We start from the raw sequence: 19567 nt of genomic DNA, 5'->3' as shown, positions 1-19567 counted from the left end.
AGACAGACATATTTTTCAACCATACCTAGTTGGTTAACTTATTTATTATAACATATAATCACTTTGCAGGTTAAAAACAGTGTTGTGTTGCTCTTGCAAGTTTTCATGCTCAGGTTTGGTTGGAGCTGTCAAAAAACTGCAGTGCATCATCCTGGGACGGCTTTCTAATACCACATTGACCCAAATATACTAAAATATTATTTACAGGCTTTTTTATTTGTTTGTTTTAAATTATGTTTTATATTCAGGTCAATACAATATTTTGGTTACCTTATTTTGCTGCACGTGGCATTTTTACATATTTAATGTATATATCATTGTTTTATTATCTATAGTTGTTTTCTTCTTATTATCCATCATTGTACCTGCACAGGTCTTTCATTGTGTATGTATTTATTATGTTGTTAAATTACTGTTTTGTTCATAGTTTATTATTCATTATATCTGAGATGTATGTATTTATTAGATTACCGTAATACATATATGACAGTGTCCATAAAAAAAGCTGGACAAGATGGAACTGAAAGTACTTTGAGAAGTACAATACTTGCATGCGGAAGTGAAACCTTCCCTCCCAAGCTCTTGCATTTCTCTGGCTGCGTCATTTCTTCAAGTTTGTGTATCTTTTGTTTTGTTTTTGTCTATGAAATGAAACATGGTGACACCGACTTGTGGCCAAAGCGTTTTCGCGGTGTTGCGCCATGTTGAGCCGCTCGTCGTGCTCGAGCAGCTGGGCACCGCTTTGTTCAACACCGCCCTGCTGATGGTGGTCAAGGACAGGTGTGCCAACACTACCTACCCCGGTACGGGCACTCGTATCTCCCGAGAAGAGGACCAACAGAGAGCCATGGCGGACTTCTACATGACATACAATCTCGTCGTCCAGCTGACGCCGATAGTGCCCGCTCTACTCCTCGCCAGGGCAGGCGACCGCGGCTGGAGAAGAGCCCCAATCGTGGCGCCCTTAAGTGGGTATCTGCTGTCCTGCGTCTCCCTCCTATTGGTGGTTCTTCTCCGCCTCCCCATTCAGGTGATGTTTGGGGCAGCGGTTGTCTTCGGTCTGTCCGGGGGGTTCTGTGCTTACTGGCCCGGCGTGATGACGTTGGCGTCGCTCTCCTCAACCACTGAAAATCGCTCACAGGTGAGAGAAATGTGTTACCAGTTCTCTACGGGTACAGCAGATGGCGCTGTGGTATTGCATTTGTGCATGTACACGTTAGTTACTGTACATCCGCTGTACTGTATTAGCCTAAAAATCACACAAAAACTTAAAATCTGAGTAGGGAATTACGTGTAATGAACCCTTATAACTCCTCATTCTCTATGCTCCGGTTCTCCTGACCTTCACAGCGGCACACCGGCTGCTCGGAGCACGTGTCCAAATATAGTGCACTTTGCTGGGCCACAGCACGTGGCTGATAGTAGTGACGTAGAAGAAGCATCGTCATGATATTTGATTAGGACAAAACAACAGGTACATTTGGTCAAATCCTAATTTGTTTGAGTCCTTTTTACCTCCAGGTGTGCACATATACAAAAGTACATATAAAAACGTTATTGGTTATCTGTGAGAAGCAGAAAGGTCGCGGTATCTGTTTGAAAAAAAAAAAAAGACATCACGCATCTCTACTAATAACTAAGCAGCGTGGTGTTTGTTCTCTTTTTTGATGACTGTTTCATTGAATTCCTGTGTTTAGTGTTTTTATTGCAGTGTTGTGTATACAGTGCTGTTTTTACAAGCAATGTAAGTCCAGGTGTACCCCATAACACCACCACAGCAACGTGGGTATTATTGTTTCTAACATGCAGGTAATGATGAGAGCAGAGCTTATGTATGGAACTGCAGGCCTGCTGGGCAGTCTGCTGTCCGGTCACGTGTTCTTGCTCTACAGCTCCAGAGTGGGACACGGAATTGTCCTGCTCTCTGTTTGCGCGCTTCTCCACCTTCTGAGCCTCGTGCACGCCACAGTTCTGCTGCAGGTCAGTGGACATACATGTATGTATTTGGATGTGTTCTTGCATTACCATTATTGACGTTCTCTTAGCTTTGCGAAGGTACAGCAAGTAGCCAGCCAACTTGACGAGAGCAGCCAACTCCTCCCTCACTCCTCCGCTAGTGTTCCTGAACAGACGTCTTCCACCAAGGACAAGGTGAACGTGGTTCTGTTGTTCGCAGCTGCTGTCTTATACACTTCCTCGGTGGGCGGAGCCGTTGAGATCCTGGGCATCTTTGTCATAAAAGAGCCGCTCCACTGGAATGCCGCCCAGGTGACACTTCTGGCCTCTCTTCATTTCCAACAAGCAGTGTTGTTCGGCACAATTCAGATCAGGTTTCCCACACTGTGGTGAGCTGAACTGTGCCCCTTCAGGTCGGTTATGGGAATGCAGCAGGCTTTGTGATCTTCCTCACCAGTTACCTGGGCGCCATTGTTTTTCGTCGCTCCATGAGCGATGCATCCCTCATTCTTGTCGGCATGCTGTCATTTGCCTGCGGAATTTACTTCATGTGCTTCGTCACCACAACCTACATGTTCTACCTCGGTAAGACACGTTTCTCATTGTTCTGAATAGCTGGTTTTGTTTTTTAATGTCAAGTCAATGTTGACTTTCTCCACAGCTCGCTCACTCAGCCTCTTTGGTCTCATCCCAATGCCCACCATCAGGTCACTGCTCTCACAGCAGGTGCCAGCATCCTCATGGGGTGAGTTCTTACATGCGCTCATCTACTTGAGCGCCCCCTTGTGTTGTCTCTCCCTTCTTCCCATCAGGGATCACGCTCACCACCCTGCAGCTGGCTCTGAGGGTTGCTGCCCTGGCGTACATCCCCGCCTTTACTAAACTCTACCAGAGTACATTGGACTGGTTGCCGGGCTTCGTCTTCACGCTCTCGAGCGTACTTGCAGTTCTGGCGATGGTACCCATCAGGTGCTTTTTATACATCCACTTGTCCATACTGTAAGTGACCTTCTTGGTAAGGGTGACAAATATGGATTCTGTTCTTCCAAAAGAAATAGAAAGGTGTGTAGACTTTTTCTGGATCATTAAAATACTTGAAAACTCTAAAAATTCTAATCTGAAGTAGGCCTGTCACGATAATTGATAAAAAAAAAAAACAGGTCGATGATCATGGCGCCCTCGATGAATTGACATGTGCGTGTACGCGTGTGTTTCATCTGCTTGTCTCTCTGTGCCATGCAGGCCGGATGACAAGAGGGTTCACTCTGCATCTGTCTGTGCACATTGGTTCTATAGTGGAATGAACAGAGAGAGTGAGCCCTCATCTCCTCTCATTCAGCCCCTCTGTGGAGGCGGGGCTACTAGTGAGTGGACACAGAGTGCCAGCACCAAATTAGCCTTGTGAGAAAGCATATGCGAACATGAATGAAGGCACAGAAGCGATGGTTTCTAAAGGCAAACACAACAGCGCCAGTGGGAATATTTCAGTTTTAAACAGAATGAACAGAGTGAGCGCATGAACACCAACGACAGACACGGTCAGTTTTCAAAAACCTACCGATTGAGGTGCCTCGGGCAGCGGAGCCTTCATCCCGACAGTCAACACTTGCGCGCTCACAGACAGTGTCGCTCGCTCAATTGCAAAAGAAATGCAACCATTCAATACGGTTATATGGCATAAACTTGTGTGTCATATAATTGTGATGTTTCCGTGAAACATTAAGAACAACGTGGTTGATCTGACATTTTACTGTCAACAGCTTGCAGCTCAGCCACCAACATACAGTACTTACAGGCAGCTTGTGGCTCACACAGGGACACTATACTTGTGTACCATCTAGTGGTTCAAATGTGAATTACACCTCTCACGACAATGGAAAAACGTCTCAAAAAATTTTGTCGACAACATCGATTATTGACAGTAATTTGTAGCACAATTATTGACCAGCAAAAATTGTTATCGTGACAGGCCTAATCAGAAGTCATTATATTACTGTATTCACCTCAAATTGACAAAATCATGGTTTCAATACCAGGGAAATGACACCGCTGTGTGACGTGCTTTGCATTTAAATACTTGCTAACATGTTGTTCTCCTTGCAGTGCCGTGGGATGCAGGTTGTCTCAGCGGGGACCTTCCGAGGAGACGGCGGTGTCGACTGAAAAGCGGCAAGTGGAAAGGGAGAACTGAATCTCACTTGCTGCAAAGATCAAGCCACAAACACTGCAGAAAAGGGGAGTTGGGGAAACGAGCAGGTGTGTGTTTAAATAAGCACTTTATGTGTAAGAACACAAATAACATGCAGTCTTGTGTACTGATGAGGTTTGCCTGAATGGAGGTTTCAGCCCTGCAGATATTTGATCATTCTAAAGCTAGTGTCAGTAAGATTCTACTTGCCCCGCTAGCATTATTTATTCTAAAATCTTCAAATCACGATGACAATATATCATTAATTTCAATAAACTGCTATATTTGTGACTTTTTAAAATGACATTTCAATTGTGAGACCAATAAAGCTTTATAAGCTAGTTCTCTCCATGCTGCCCAAGCGCTGCTCACAGGATGATGCATTCAAGGGCATTGCGTAACTCTTAATGTGGAAGTACAATTTGCTAGAAATTCACTCAAAACATGTGACTTCCACTTAAATTACATGTCTTTTAACACAGTTCCTTATTGGTCAGAGTAACATGGTTATGATTCAATGTGATTGAAATGCTCGGCTACTCGTGTTCGTCCAATAGATTTTCAGATGTGTGCTATCTTTTAGCTGCTGTTAATACTTTCAAATGTATATGTATATAATTGTGTCCAGTCATTTACCTTACCCAGTAAAAATGGATTTTTACAAAATAATAATTTCACAGCCTGAATATATATTTTAAAAAGATGTGCAGATGACTATCAAATCAATTAATTTTATTATTGGTCCAATATATCCCAAAAATAATTTGAGGTAAGGATATTTGCATCAAAACAACATCAATATACAAGCTTTATATATGTTCAAGTGTACAATATGTAAAAACTGGCAAACAAAAGAACTGAAGGTATTAATACTTAACCTTTCTTCAATAAGTTAGATTGATCGTATTTCTCTTGTGATTGTAATGATGGGCTTATTTTTTACATTTAAACAAAACTCTTACAGTTTTATATGAATTAGCTATCATCCTGTCCACATTTGTGGATTCAAAAAAAAAAAAAAAAATAAATAACACAAAAAGTTGCCATGTCTTCAAGGGGAGGAGTCAGAAGAAGGGGGCGGGGTTTTGAATAGTGCGGCAGTCAATCAGCAGGCAAATTATTCTGTGGAGCTTCACGATGGCTCAGTACAAGCACAAAAAAAACATCCTTTTGTAAATTGACTAGCTTATTATTGTTATTGCAAATGTCTCATCCCGTCTTAAACATTTTGACAATAAATAGACCGACAGACCTGACTTGTAAACACAAACTTTGAGATAAATTCAACAAAACGCAGAAAGTAAACAAAGCAGTTTTTTTATCAGCTCTTTTGTGAAAATAACAATGTTGCATTTATTTAACTGTATTGAAATATAAGGTCAACCTTTGTGTACCTCTGCTGTATGCTCTTAATTAGTTCGATCATTTCTTAGAATAAAAGCCATCTGGGGGTCAGGCTTATTATCCCTGAGTTGTACCTTTAAATCCAATTACTACAATACTGAAATGACCATTTTCTTATACTTTCTGTGCTTATTTGTGCGATGATGAAATATGTCAAGCCACTTTTACCACCAGCATAAACATGACTGAAAAAACAAAAACAGAAATGCTGATGGAATTGGTAATGCATGGGAGCTCTCTCTCTCTCTCTGTTTCTAGTTTATGTTCTTTAACTTGTTGTTTAGAACTCAACGGAGAAATATTTCTAATAATTTGCACTTCATTTAAAAAGGTTTTTCACCACTGCAAACTCCACAACAAAAAGCAAGAAACCGCAAGAGGCAACTGAGATGCATTGGCAAGACAAAATGGCTAATCCGTTCTTTGCCGCTAGATGTCACCATTTCATCCAATCGACGATAGAACTTGCATGACAGTGATGTAAACATCCACTGCTGTTTTACATTTACACTGATTTAAGCTATCGGGTTCCTTTCCCTGGGGCAACAGCTGACGTGACAAACTGGACGAGATTTTCTAATTAGCAAGAGTAATTTAGTCTCAAACCAATCGAAGAGTGAGATCGATCGCTCCCCTGATGGAGCTCGGCATTCCACTCAAAACACCTTAGCCGGTGGGGGGGGGTCGTCATTGCTAAAAGCTGCTCGCTGTCCTGTGTAACTGAAGGAAGCGGAGCAAATGGGGATCAGATGGTGAGGTTGTTACACAAAGCTGCCGTAGAATCTCCAAGGCCGTGTTGTGAAACACAGAGGCTGGTTTCAGGTGTCTGCAAATGGATTTCTTAAGTAATCGGACATAACTGGAAGGGGGGGAAAAAACACGTTTTAACCTTTGGATAACAATCTATAGCAATGGCATTGGGGGGGGGGGAATTTGATTTAGTTTCATCAGGTTGTAAAAGTATAGTACCCTTTATGTCAAACTGAAAGTAGGAAAAAGACTGCAACACACCTCCTTAGCTTGCGGTTAAACAAGCAGCATTGGCAACTGTTAGCAGGTGAGATGAAGTAGAAAAAGGGAAAAGAGCAACAACATAAAAAAGAATGTCTGTACATAGCAAGTCGCTGCTTGCCCAGTGGTCACTGCACTGCACTGCACTGTACTGTACTGCCTCTTCATTGCCTCCAATCTTGAAACGGGAATCTCAGGAATCGGAGAGAAAAAAAAATCCTGCAGTGTGCCGGTCCTCGGTCCTTCTTGGCGTGACAAAGAAATGTGAGACGATATCGAACGGGCCAGCATGACACGATGCTTCAGTCCGTCTCACTCGTTTGGTCCTCAGTCTGTTTGTCCTGCAGGATCGTTATGAGCGACTCCCACGCTGCTTGGCACTAAAAAGAGGAAAAAAAAACATTTTGAGTTCTAGAGTGTCCAGAGACAACCTTTCCCGCTTCCGGTACCAATATCAGCACAAGTCGTACATGCTTAGGACTGTAAGAAAAGGCTTGATCAAGTGATATTACTCAAACAGAGAACAATCGTCAGCAACAGCAGGTATGAGAAGAACTATATTTCTTTCAGGATCCCAATGCAGTGGCAGCTAGGAATGATATAGCGAGGTTCCTGGTGCTAAGTGAAGCGTTTAAACCCGACACTACTCAAATGACAGGGGTGGCTCTTTCTGCAATAGCTAAACCCCTGTGGGAGTTTCCCGTGTGATGCTGCTTCAAATGCGCGATGAGGCTGATCGCATAAAACCAAGTTTTGCACTCAGATGAAACGTTTTTTCGGACTTCAACGGAAAACAGGGTCACAGGACCGACGCCACTGCGACCCCTTGCTACTTTGTTAACATGTTAGCACATGTTGTTGTTTTTGTGATCGGGTGGGCTCTATTCGGGGTGCTGGGGCGGAGTCTGGCATTGACTGCTTGTGTCATAGTGCCAATGTCGGAGTCTTTAGATGCAGGCCGATATAATCCGATACAGTCGTCTCTCCTTTGTTGCGGTTAATTGATTCCAGACCTGACCGCGACGAGTGACCGCAAAGTAGGATAGGATAGGATTCAATATTCATTTAAGCCAGTTGAGGTGGCTCGGGCATCTAGTCTGGATGCCTCCCGGACGCCCCCCTGGTGAGGAGTTCCGGGCATACCCGGCAAGGAGAAGGCCCCGGGGCAGACCTAGGACACGCTGGAGGGATTATGTCTCACAGCTGGCCTGGGAGCACCTTGGTGTCCTCCCGGTGGAACTGGAAGAGGTGGCCGGGTACCGGGAAGTCTGGACTTCCCTACTGAGACAGCTGCCCCCGCGACCTGTACCTGAATAAGCGTAGGAAAATGGATGGATGAATGGATAAAGGCCTGTTTTGATGATCACGTCTGGTGCGTGCTCTCTCAGTAACTACCCAAAGCTCAAAATCCAGAGGTGAGGGTAGGAACACAGATCAACCAGTCAATCGAGAGCTTTGCCTTCCGGCTCAGCTCTCTCTTCACCGGGACGTCCGGCTCAGCGACTGCATTACTGCAGACGCTGCACGGATTCGCCCGTCAATGTCACGCTTCAGCCTTCCCTCACTTGTGAAACAAGATCCCGAGCTAATTGAACTCCTCCACAACTGAAGGTTTTAGGATTAGCCCTTTGAGCGCCAAAGACATTTCTGCAAATATAACTTTAATCTGAGTTATATTAATTTGTGGGTGTGGTTTGATGCCAAATGTAGGAGTTTAGAGACTTTCTATCACTGTGTACGTGCGACAGCGGGTCCGCGCGTCACAGACGGACGGACAGACAGACAATCCCGCTGTAAGTGACCATTATGATGGCTGGGTTTGCTTGAGAGCTGAGGATTATCACAAGTGGATCAGACATTTTGATTAACACGTATCATGAAGACAGGGATCTGACAACTTCTGAGCCTGGTGACGTCATGCTATGCACATTAGATGAGTAAATTTACTCCCATCACAAACCTTGGGTCAAACTGATGATTTTTCTCATTTACAGTATGCCTTTATGTCTAATCATTTTCAAGCTACGACCTTTTGAAGTAGTAACGTCAAAAGTGAAAAAAAAAAACGACCATCAAGCCAGTCCTAAATGTTAAAAACTGCACGGCAGTGTACCTTCTCATAGTAGTTGATGTTTTTATCAGCGATGCCGCTCAGAAGCTGCTTGAAATCCTGTCGCTTGTTGCTCTGCCAGCGCTCCCAGTCGGCCTTCAAGTCGGCATTGAAACACTCCATTTTGTCCTGGCACCGCTCCACCTCAGCCGGCATCTATAGTGGGCGACACAGAAGGACTACTGCTACAGGGGCCCTGAGGGGGCTACATGCTAAACGCAAGGGCAGCACAGGTAAAGACTTTCTGACATTACTGACCATTAATATGGACTCACCCCTGTGGTGAGACAGCGGACACAACAAAATAGATCCTTACCGGTGTTCTGTCTTCTTGTTTGCGCTGTACGGCCGCTTCTAGTCGTCCCTCGTACTCCGCCTGGCTCTGGTCGCGTTTCTTCAAAACATTCTGAAAATCCAAATCGAGACATTCAAGTGTAGACGGGGGTGGAATGTTCCCCCATCAAATCAGCCTCTCTCACCTTCATGGACTCGATGTAGAGGACGTACTCTCTTAGCACAGGCAGGAAGTCCTGGCTCATGTTCTCACTAAGGTCATCCATCGCCCCGCAGGACGTCGTCACGGAACTCGCCGCGCCCTCCAGCGGGCGCCGCAGCTCCTCTTCCGAGCCCGCCCAGCTGGAGTACACGGTGCCGTACTCGCGTAGCTCGGCCAGATACTCTAGCGGACGTGAGAGGAGGACAGACCAAAATATTTGTTGACTGCAGATTATCTAAACATCATTAGGAGGGTAACAATGAGCATTGTATACACACGAGGACGAGGCCCAAAGGCCGCCAAGCAAACAGCTGACTTCTCTGTGATAACCTGCAATTTGCACATTTGAAACAGTACAGCACAGGAGTGGAGGGGTAAAAAGGTTGTGCCGTCTTTGTGTTGCTTCCTGTTTCACAACATCAAATGTGTGAAAAGCAGCTTCCTCACTTCAGCTGCAGACTGCACAACGAATCTTGCTGGGCTCATCAAAGCGGAAGCAAGTAAAAGACAGTGATGAACGTACACCAGCCTCACTTTCTGTGCCATTGCCATTAATCAAGCAGCACACTTTTGTTTAATATGGTGTGTTTTTTTCCTCTGGAACCTCTGAGGTCACATGTAACCTTCCGTTACATGTAACATGTAACGGAAGTATGTATGTCACGGAAAGCAGCCGCCTGAATGGCACTAATTTTCGAACGTGCTCCACCCACCCTCTCCCTACTTTTGAGTATGTAAGCTACGCCGTACGTAACCTGCACATTAGTCATCTTTGCTGTCAGCTAATGATAGCGATTTGACAAAGTTTAGCTACGTTACGCTACGTTTAGCCAAAAATGTATTAATAAATCATTGCTGTTTCATGGTTGAAATGTGCCCGAATTAAGCATTTTCATGTATAAAGATGGCTAAATGACCTAAAATACAAATATAAGGCATTCGGAAGACACATTCAAAGATGTTGCGATGATATGTAGTATTCTACACTGGTCACTAGGTGTCAGTAATGTTACTCTAATGTTCGGTGAGACACAGAAGCATCAGACTTGCTGGCTGAAACAACAGGCTTTTATTTCAGGTTTGAATTATCTCAACAACAGGCACAATAATCCCTAGCTGCTGTTGCGGACGTAACCCACAGCAAGCTAAAACCCAACTATTATCCCCCGAAGTTACTTCCTGTCACACATGAGCACAATAATGCCCTTAAGGGTCATTACATTACATTGTATTGATGAGACATTAACCACTGCAGGCAGTACTGTATTGAACAGAATATGAAGTAAAAAAAAAAAAAAAGTACAAGGAACTCTTCCAATGCTAACGTGTGACTTTAATATGTTTCATTGATGTCTGAAATGGCTTATTTTCTCTTATGGCATCTACTATATTGGGTAATAGGAGTGTAAAGTTGACTATAGGGGTGTTATTTCATGTCTAGAGGGCTTAAAAATGTTAAACCGTATTTAGAAGGTCGTAAACAGATTTTCTATGCTCTAATTATAAAGATATTTGATTTATGTATAAGGAATCCTACTTCGTGGACATTCATTCATCACGGTCGGGTCTGGAACCAATTAGCTGCGACAAACAAGGAATCAATCATGACTGCAAATTGTTGATCGTCTCTCTGGGTTTGCTTTTGTATGTGTACAGGATACCAGCCAGCCGAGAGTGACCAATTATGAAAATGTACGCCAATTTTTATGCAATTTACTTCGTAAATGTAAAAAAAGTCTTTTTTTGTTGTTGATTCTCTTCTCTTAAACCACCATCGGTAACACATGCTGGTAACATGACATGGTAAATGACTTTGGACGCCCCTACTCAGTCTGTTACCTGACTGCTCTTTGATGATCCTCTGAGCAATGCGGTCGATGGTGCCCAGTTTCTGGCTGAAGGTGTCCAGGTACTCTCCCATGGCACAGAACTCGGGTGGCCGCGCCCGCAGCTTGTAGCCTCCGGCCACCTGCTTCACCGACTCGCCCACTTTGGTGAGCAGCGCCAGACCTTGACGCTTGTTTAGGTCCTGCCGACACATCGCAGGTTGAGAATTGCGTATGATCAAGCAACGTACGGCAGCCAAAGCATCGGTCACATGTAATCACCATGTCAAATTGAATACGGTTTAATCCGCTGCTTTCAATAATGTCTCCGGTTGAGGGAATCCATTCATTTGATTGCCTTTTGTAGTTTAGCACGCACCGTAGCTCCCCGATCCATGAGAGGCGTTCCAATTGGGGAAATGCAACGTGACCAAGAGCCACATGACCTAAATTACATGTGAGCATGTGACAAGGAAATGGAAGATTGTCTGGACAGATTTGATGGATGACCACTTTATAGCCTTCAGAGAGGTCATCTATCATTTGTCTACTTGTGCTGGGAAAGTCAACCAAATTTATTCGGGATTCACTACTTCTTTTTTTAGTGCATCAGCAGGCGACTGATTTATAGTTGCAGCTGACGTCTGCAAAACAGCTTCTCTTGAATTAAAATGGATTGCAGAAAACTCCAGCCGTCTCACCTTGGCAGACAAGAAAGCGTTAAGATGCGGGTTGAAGGAGAGGACCGGGTGGTCGGCAACCCGCTTGAGGAACTTATCCAGCGCTTTCATGCGTGTTTCCACAAAGTCTTCCGAAAAACGATCCACCACGCCCTTCATCACAAACTTCTCCGGCAAAGGCTGAAAGAGACGAGGGAGGGGCGAGATGAACAACGGTTTTACATTTTGGAAGGAGGGCAGCGTGCATGTGGTCACCTACGGGGATGAGGTGGGTGGGCTGGCTGTCCTCCAGCTTGATCTTCAGCCAGTCGAAGTCTTGATAGCGGCGCCGCACGCAATAATCGGGCAGGTCGAACTCGATCCGTGTCGTCTGGAGGGAAAACACACACCAGCCAGTTAATGAAATACGCTGAACTACCCAGGTTGTTATTTAAATACATCATCTGTTGTGCTTGAGGGAATTATCAGGGGTGTCCATACTGAAAAATTAAAGGATTCAAGGGACATTTTTTGTTTGTACATTAAAAAAAAATTATCCCATTTTTGTCATAGTTTTTGTTATAATTTTCAAAATATTTCAGCTTTCTTTTTACATAATTTTCATATATGTTCTTTTTGTTATATTATGACTTAATTCCCATTATATTTTGACTTTATTCCCAAATTCTAACTTACAACTTTATATTGTTTGTTTTTTTCTCATAATATTACAACAACAAAAAAAGTTATTTAATATTTTAATTGTAGTCTACAAAATAATTGTATTCTACAAAAATATTATCCGTTTATTCTCGTAAAATTGTGATTTTTTTCCCTCGTTATAATATGACTTTTTTTCTCTTCATATTTTGTATTTTTCCTTCATAATATTACATTCTTGTAAAATTCTGACTTTTTATTGTTAGACTACAACTTTTAATAGTTTGACTTTATTCTTGTAAATTTCCTTCTCGTGATTATGACTTCATTCTCATAACATAACTTTTTTCCCCAAGCCGAATTTTCACAAAATTACAACTATATTCGTTGTTTTGTTTCTCATAATATTGTGACTTTTTTTCTTTTTTAAGTCTTAATATTTCAGCTTTAAGATACTAATATTACGTTATTTTGCTTCATAATATTACATTATTCTTGTAAAATTCAGACTCTCTCTTGTTAGATTGCAACTTTTTTTCTCTCAATAGTTTGACTTTATTCTTGTAAAATTACTGCAGATTTTTACATTTTTGCTGCTGTTGTTGCTATTTTTAGAATGTGCCGCATGCCAATAAAAAAAAAGAAGCCACAAATGGCCCCCGGGTCGCACTGTGGACACCCCTGTCCTAAATCCAACGGGAAGTCAAGACATTCTTGTCTTGACATTCTAAGCTGCTGTTAAAATGCAGAAGAGAAATGTCACTTAAACTACAAAATATTGACGTTTTGGAACAGCCCAGCCAGAGCCCAAACTAAATCCAATTTTTATAAAATCTGTTATGTCCGTTATGTATTTATGATATGCCTAACAGATTTGTATATATTTCAACAGTATGTATGGGGTTAAGGTCACATTATTTTTTATTAACGGGTGAGTGTTCACTTTCCATATCAACTGCTACTCAAAGTGCTGACAGACCACTGTTACAAAAAACCTCACAAAGGCTCTCTTAATTAACACTATGCCTTCATATTTGGCTGTGATATTTGTATAAGGCCTTTCACCCTAAGCACACAAGTGCACACAGCAACGGTCGCCATGACGCCATCAGGGTGGCTCCTGGCAGTGTCTCGCTCCGACTCGGCTTCCTTCATCACAGCATAGAAGCGGCTTGCGCAGCAGCGACTGTGCTCTCAGTCACAGCTGAGGGGCGGGGCGTAAAAGCGAGGCATCAACCCGGTAAATTGAAGCGATTGAATTTACCATCTGATCATTTTTTAGTAGGAGGGATTGAAAGCTCTTGCCCAAAATGGAATGCATGTGTTCATTCACACAAGAGAATCTCAGGTGTTCACCACGGTGGGACGCCACCTGATCTTCTGTCCTCGCTATGATTCAGCATTACAATTTACACATGAAAAACTGAAACAATTAACCCAACTTCTAATTGATTGTACGCCTGCTGTACGTATATAGGCCGCACTTGTCTAAAATCCGTGGGTGTCCACGTTGTAACATGGGATATTTACACAGAAAGATACACTAAAACCTTGCAATCTTACCTACACTCGGTGTTCCCAGCGTCAGAATTCAACAGAATCCAACATCTGCCGCGGTCCAAGCAGAAGCTGTAGTAATTCTACACTTGATCAAACTAACTAAAGATTTGTCAGATCAAAACACCATCACTGCAAAAGACTTCAAAACGTGATAGTGGCGTCCACTTGACTACTTCCTGAATCTACACTCTATGCATCGTGGGAACTGTAGTTCTTTTAGCCATAAATCAGCCGCATCATTGTTTAAGCCGCAGAGGTCAAAATGTGTGGAAAAAGTAGAGGCTTATAGCCCGGAATTTACAGCGATAATATTGAGAAATAGAACGTTTTTTCAAAAATAATAAATACTAAATATGGTAATTTGATTTCTATTTTTCAAGCTGATAACTCACTGCTGACTTCTGGCTTCTCAAGACCGATACAGATAACTTTTTTTTTATCTATGATATTTTAACTTTAGATTTAACTGTATTTGTGCACACCTGGAGGTAGGCACGACTCAAACAAAGATGGATTTGACGTGATCATGATATCATGACTATTAACATAAAAAAAAATAAAGTTTACTAGGTGACAAATGCCCATATTTATAACAACGGTAAGGGGCTGGTCATCTAGCACCAATCTCCATCATGAAATCACAAATCGCTTTAGCCCACGGGTCGTCTCTGGCTAACGTTTTTCACTTTTCAAAAGGCCGCAGCGATACAAACAAGCCCCGGGCCCCGTAGCAGTGCTGGCGTTTCATGTGGCTGACAAGGTTTCATGTGTTGACGCTTGATGTCCTTGTTCCCCCTCATCGTGGAGCATTTAGTGCAACTAGCGCGGGAAATGTGTAAACAAACAAGTGATCTCAGGGAACGTTACGACAGGCCGCTAACATCACAGGCAGGGGAAAAAAAGCACAGTACGTAGTTTCGCCTCATTGGTGCGTTTTTTTTTTTTAATTATGAGCTATGTTTTAATGTTATCGGGTTTATCGGCATGACGTCCTAATTCCTTAAATTGATCGTGCCCCCCCGTTTCTATTATTTCTTATGTGGAAAATTCATGTATTCATAACCAATTCTCAGGCTTAAAAGCCATGAACAGACCTTGGTGGACACTCTGTAGGTGATGTAGGTCTCCATGGTAGAGACGTGCTTCTTTGGGTCATCCACCGTGACAAACAGGTCACGGGTTTCGGTGGCGGCGTAGTAGTCCCGCGGGTCGGACTCGAGGTCGTCGTCCAGCTGCAGCCTGTTGAACAGCGAGGATGCAGAGGCGGGACTCGGCGTGTCCACCGGCGTGCCATTGGACAGCCCTGCCTCCTGAGAGCACAGATATTTTTTACATATTTTTTTTAAAAGCCTCAAGAAGAGGAAGGGCACACAAAGAGGTGATAGACTAATGCTGATTCAGTTGTTTGTCGCCGTGAATGAGGCTCTTGTTGGGGTCACGGCTGTGTGCTCGCACCATGCATCATGTGACACAACATCTGCATAGTCGCCCTAACTGAATGATGGCTGAGGCCAACCATTGCACTGTACACAACAACAAAGCCATCTCATTATAGCCTGGGAGAACACAATTTATGTTATTGCACTAAAAAAAGAATGAACTCCACAAGTGTTTGGCTTTGTCATGGACTTTTTGGGTCTTGTGGTGCCACTATTTAAAGGAAAGACAAAAAAAACACAGTGACAACTATGGAATTGGACATTGCATGACTTTTTGCACTATGTACGTGTGATGTATTATTATTATGATAGTGTTCAGACACGATACATGCGTCTCTGTCATGGCTGCCCAGTACAATATGGCTACGGTAGATATAAAAAGAAAAAGAAAAGAATGTGAGCTGTGTTAGTCTTTACATGGACAGACTACCTCTGCACGTTTCTCACATCATAAAGTTTGCAATGAACCACAAATTATATTTTTAGGTTTTATTCTTGCAGTAGGTAACTCCCTTTTGCACAGCTGCTGAAAAGCAAAATGCATTCAATCTTCCACTTCCCCAAACATGTACGTACTGTATGTCACTCGTCATGCAACTTGAGGTTGAGAACATGTTTTATTGTTTAGGGATTTTATTCCACCAAAAGTTCCAAAGTTACCAAAGTTCCTAAGAGAGGCCACTGTACAGTCTCAGTCTCACGTTTGTAAGCAAGTGTTGAGAATCCCTGCCGAATCAGCCTCTCTAACACACCACCACCACTGCCACTCTCAAGCCTTTCACTCCTTCCCTCCTCTCGGGTTCTGAGTGTTTTTTTCCCCCCAGTTACACTGCGGTGCAAAACCTTAAAGTTGTAATCACAGCCCACATAATTGCATCGCCTTGCATCATTGCATCACAGTGAATGAACAACCAGGCCAGTCGCTAACTCACTGCAAAGGAGTCATGCTCACACAGAAAATAACACATGGGGAAAATCCAGAACTAAAAAGCACTGGCAGTGTATTTGCAGAGCTGTGATACTGGAATAAGATTTGCATCTTCGTTGCACATTTGCTTACGGCAAACAAGGTATTCACATCACAGAAGGGGTGTTTTCCACCGAGGGCCACATACGGAAAAAATGACAGGATGCAGGGTCCATCTTGATATTCTGCACATTTGTGTTTGGAAAGCACACTAAAACTACGCAGTTACAGTCGACTCCAGACAAAAGAGATAATATATTTCATCATTATCCAAAGTGTATATCAATATAATATCGGCCAGTACATTTTTTACAGATACTTTTGTGTGTGGCCCTTATCATTCTTCATAACCCCACATTCCCCAGAGCCTTGTAATGTCCACACATTCCACTCCACATACACACGACGGCACTTTAAGCTCTTCAATATAATGCACACTGACTGGTATGTCATTATTATTGCACAAGCATTTACTTTTTTTTGGCAAAAGTATTCACCCTCTTGGACATTGTGCCTTCCATCCATACATCCATTTTCCCCCGCTTATCCGGGTCCGGGTCGCGGGGGCAGCAGTCTCAGTAGGGAAGCCCAGACTTCCCGGTCCCCAGCCACCTTCACCGGGAGGACACCAATGCGTTCCCAGGCCAGCTGTGAGACATAATCCCTCCAGCGTGTCCTAGGTCTGCCCCGGGGCCTTCTCCCGGCTGGGCATGCCCGGAACACCTCATCCGCGAGGCATCCGGACTAGATGCCTGAGCCACCTCAACTGACTGCTCTCACTGTGAAGGAGCAGCGGCTCTACTCTGAGCTCCTCAGTGTATTTCTTAGGGTGAGTCCAGCCACCTTACGTAGGAAACTCATTTCAGCCGCTTGTATCCGCAATCTCGTTCTTTCGATCACGACCCAAACCTCATGACCATAGGCGGGGGTGGGAACATAGATAGACCGGTAAATGGAGCGCTTTGCCTTCCGGCTCAGCTCTCTCTTCACCACGACGGTCTGCTACAGCGACCGCATTACTACAGACGCTGTGCCGATCCTTCTATTGACCTCACGCTCCAACCTTCCCTCACTCGCGACCAAGACCTCGAGGTACTTGAACTCCTCTACCTGGGGCAGGACCTCATTCCCAACCCGGAGGGAGCAATCCACCCTTTTCCGACTGAGAACCATGGCCTCGGATTTGGAGGTGCTGAGTCTCATCCCAGAAGCTTCACACTCAGATGCAAACCGTCCCAGTAAACGCTGAAGGTCACAGCCCGATGAAGCCATCAGGACCACATCGTCTGCAAATAGCAGAGATGAGATCCTAAGGCCACCAAAGTGGAGTCCTTCAACGCCTTGGCTGCGCCTACAAATTCTGTCCATGAAAATGACTCCTTCTTCAGCTTGACGGCAGCCCTGATGTCTGGTGTCCACCATCGGGTTCGGGGCTTGCCGACATGACATTGTGCCTTTTATTGCTTTTATAAATGACATCATGGTCAATTTGGCTTTTTTGACATGATTTTTTTTAATGCTCCTTTGTAGAATCACAATTGGAATCACATATGTACAAACTGGTGTCATGTAATTAAAAATATATACGGTAAAGTAACATAAGTATTCACGCCCTTCAGGTTGGTATTTAGTCGATGCACCTTTTGACTACAACTGAATCTACAGTTTTTGCCATTCCTCTTTGCAAAACAGCTCAAACTGTTGTCAGGTTGCATCAGGATTGGATGTGAAAAGCTCTTTTCAAGCCCAGCCACAATTTCTTGATTGGATTGAGATGTGTCCTTTGATTTGGCCACAATCACATTTACCTTGTTGTCTTCGAACTAGTTCTGTGTAGCTTTTGCTGTATTGCCTGAGATGGAACTAATCTTGTGGCCATCTCCTGTCCCGTCCGTTTCTCTGAGTTGCTTGGAGTGTTCTTTTGTTGTCATGTTGCAATTGTAGCAGGAATAAGAATGAAGCAGAGACGGAACCTGCCAGACACAGGTGTTTTTATCCTAAAATCACTTGACACACATAAACTGTACTCGGGTGATCTCCACTTCACAAACGGCAGGCATCAACAAGCTGGATCTCTGCACTTTAAAGAAGGTGAATATGTATGAAAACACTAATTTTACCCGTTATATTTTTATTCAATTGACACCAGTTTGTAAAAATCTCCTTTGACGTGAAGAGTTTTTTTTTTCAAAATTCTTGTCACAAAAGCCATATTGCATTGACTAAAAAAAAAAGTGATAAAAGGCTGAAATATACAACACGGGTGAATACTTTTGCAAAGCACACTATCATTTATTCCATCTGTAAATCATGAAGCCGCCAGTACTGCAAATTTCATTTGAAGGTTTCTGTGTAATGTTCTAATGCAATCTGTATTTAATGTTTTTATTGTTTGGGGTTTTTTTTAGAAAAAATATGACACGGGCCAACAAAAACCAAGCAGTATGCTCCAAATGACCCTGGGATGCACTTTGGACGCCACTTCATGATTACAGGGATATAATATTGAATACAAACAAAACACTTCCACTTTTTCTGTTATACTACCTCAAGCAAGCATGATGGGTGCAACCTACTGGGGTTGTAAGTGTTACAACAATATATTAGTGTTATTTTCAGTTGTGCAAGCTATAGCTAAAGTTACTGTGTTTTAATCATTAAAGATTTTCCTCTCGCTATAGACTATTCATTGTGAATAATATTTTACGCAGTGATATTTGTAATTCATAATAGGTAAGTTTTAAATCTTTCCCTCCATTGCTTTGATCAACAACAGGTTACTAAACATGAATGAATTTAAGCACCATTGCTGCTTTAACTGTCCGTTTTCGAACCGCCGAAGAGGGTTAGGCACAACCGGGGTCGAGCCTACCTTGTCGCCCCCAGCGGTGACGCTGACATCTGGCCCCGGGGAGAGCGGCTCCTCGGCGGCGGACAGCGGGTGAAGAATCTCTGCGATGTGCTTCTGCCCCGAGCTGGCCAGGCCTCGCGGAGCGCCGACACTCATCGTGCGGCAGGCGCTGGGGCTTGGCTGGAAGTGGAGGCTAACGGCTGTCCAGTTTACTTTGAGTATTTCTCACGTATTTCTTTTTTTTCTCGGCTTCACTGTTTGTCTTCTTGTGAAGCTTTGAGCCGCTATTTGGTCCGAATACTCAGCTGAACCCTACGGCGCAGCTGCGGAGGTTAAACGTTGAGAGTCCGGAAGTAAACACAGTCTATGACAACGAGACGCGGAAAAAATGTATTTTGGGTAACGTATACATTTTAATCTTAAATAGCTTTTACAATATT

The 19567-nt window shown here is 43.4% G+C and overlaps 3 protein-coding genes across 4 annotated transcripts in view; 2 read left to right on the top strand and 1 right to left on the bottom strand.

The window, feature by feature from the left end:
- Nucleotides 1–590: 590 nt before the first annotated feature.
- On the top strand, nt 591–5814 carry LOC129170253 (thymic stromal cotransporter homolog). The gene is made up of 7 exons (XM_054757602.1): nt 591–1141; nt 1810–1980; nt 2056–2268; nt 2370–2541; nt 2618–2701; nt 2769–2925; nt 4060–5814. The coding sequence occupies exons 1-7, from the start codon at nt 656–658 to the stop codon at nt 4145–4147; spliced, it is 1371 nt and encodes a 456-aa protein (XP_054613577.1). The 5' UTR covers nt 591–655; the 3' UTR covers nt 4148–5814.
- Nucleotides 4509–19481, bottom strand: snx30 (sorting nexin family member 30). Its single transcript, XM_054757604.1, has 9 exons — nt 19149–19481; nt 14965–15180; nt 11931–12041; nt 11693–11851; nt 11005–11194; nt 9149–9348; nt 8986–9075; nt 8673–8825; nt 4509–6939 (listed from the first exon to the last, which is right to left on the bottom strand). Exons 1-9 carry the CDS (start codon nt 19281–19283, stop codon nt 6862–6864), a joined length of 1332 nt encoding a protein of 443 aa, XP_054613579.1. The 5' UTR covers nt 19284–19481; the 3' UTR covers nt 4509–6861.
- The window catches only part of si:dkey-247m21.3 (5-hydroxytryptamine receptor 4), a 54904-nt gene continuing 54471 nt past the window's right edge, over nt 19135–19567 (top strand). For both annotated transcript variants that reach the window (XR_008566569.1, XR_008566568.1), the window contains exon 1: nt 19135–19526. The gene's annotated coding sequence lies outside the window, so the exon portion shown is untranslated. The remainder of the gene's footprint in view (nt 19527–19567) is intronic.

The sequence above is a fragment of the Dunckerocampus dactyliophorus genome, chromosome 17 (genome assembly GCF_027744805.1).
Source record: "Dunckerocampus dactyliophorus isolate RoL2022-P2 chromosome 17, RoL_Ddac_1.1, whole genome shotgun sequence".
Taxonomy (NCBI): Eukaryota; Metazoa; Chordata; class Actinopteri; order Syngnathiformes; family Syngnathidae; genus Dunckerocampus; species Dunckerocampus dactyliophorus.
Note: the sequence above shows the minus strand (reverse complement) of the source record. Positions and strands in the feature narration are given on the sequence as shown.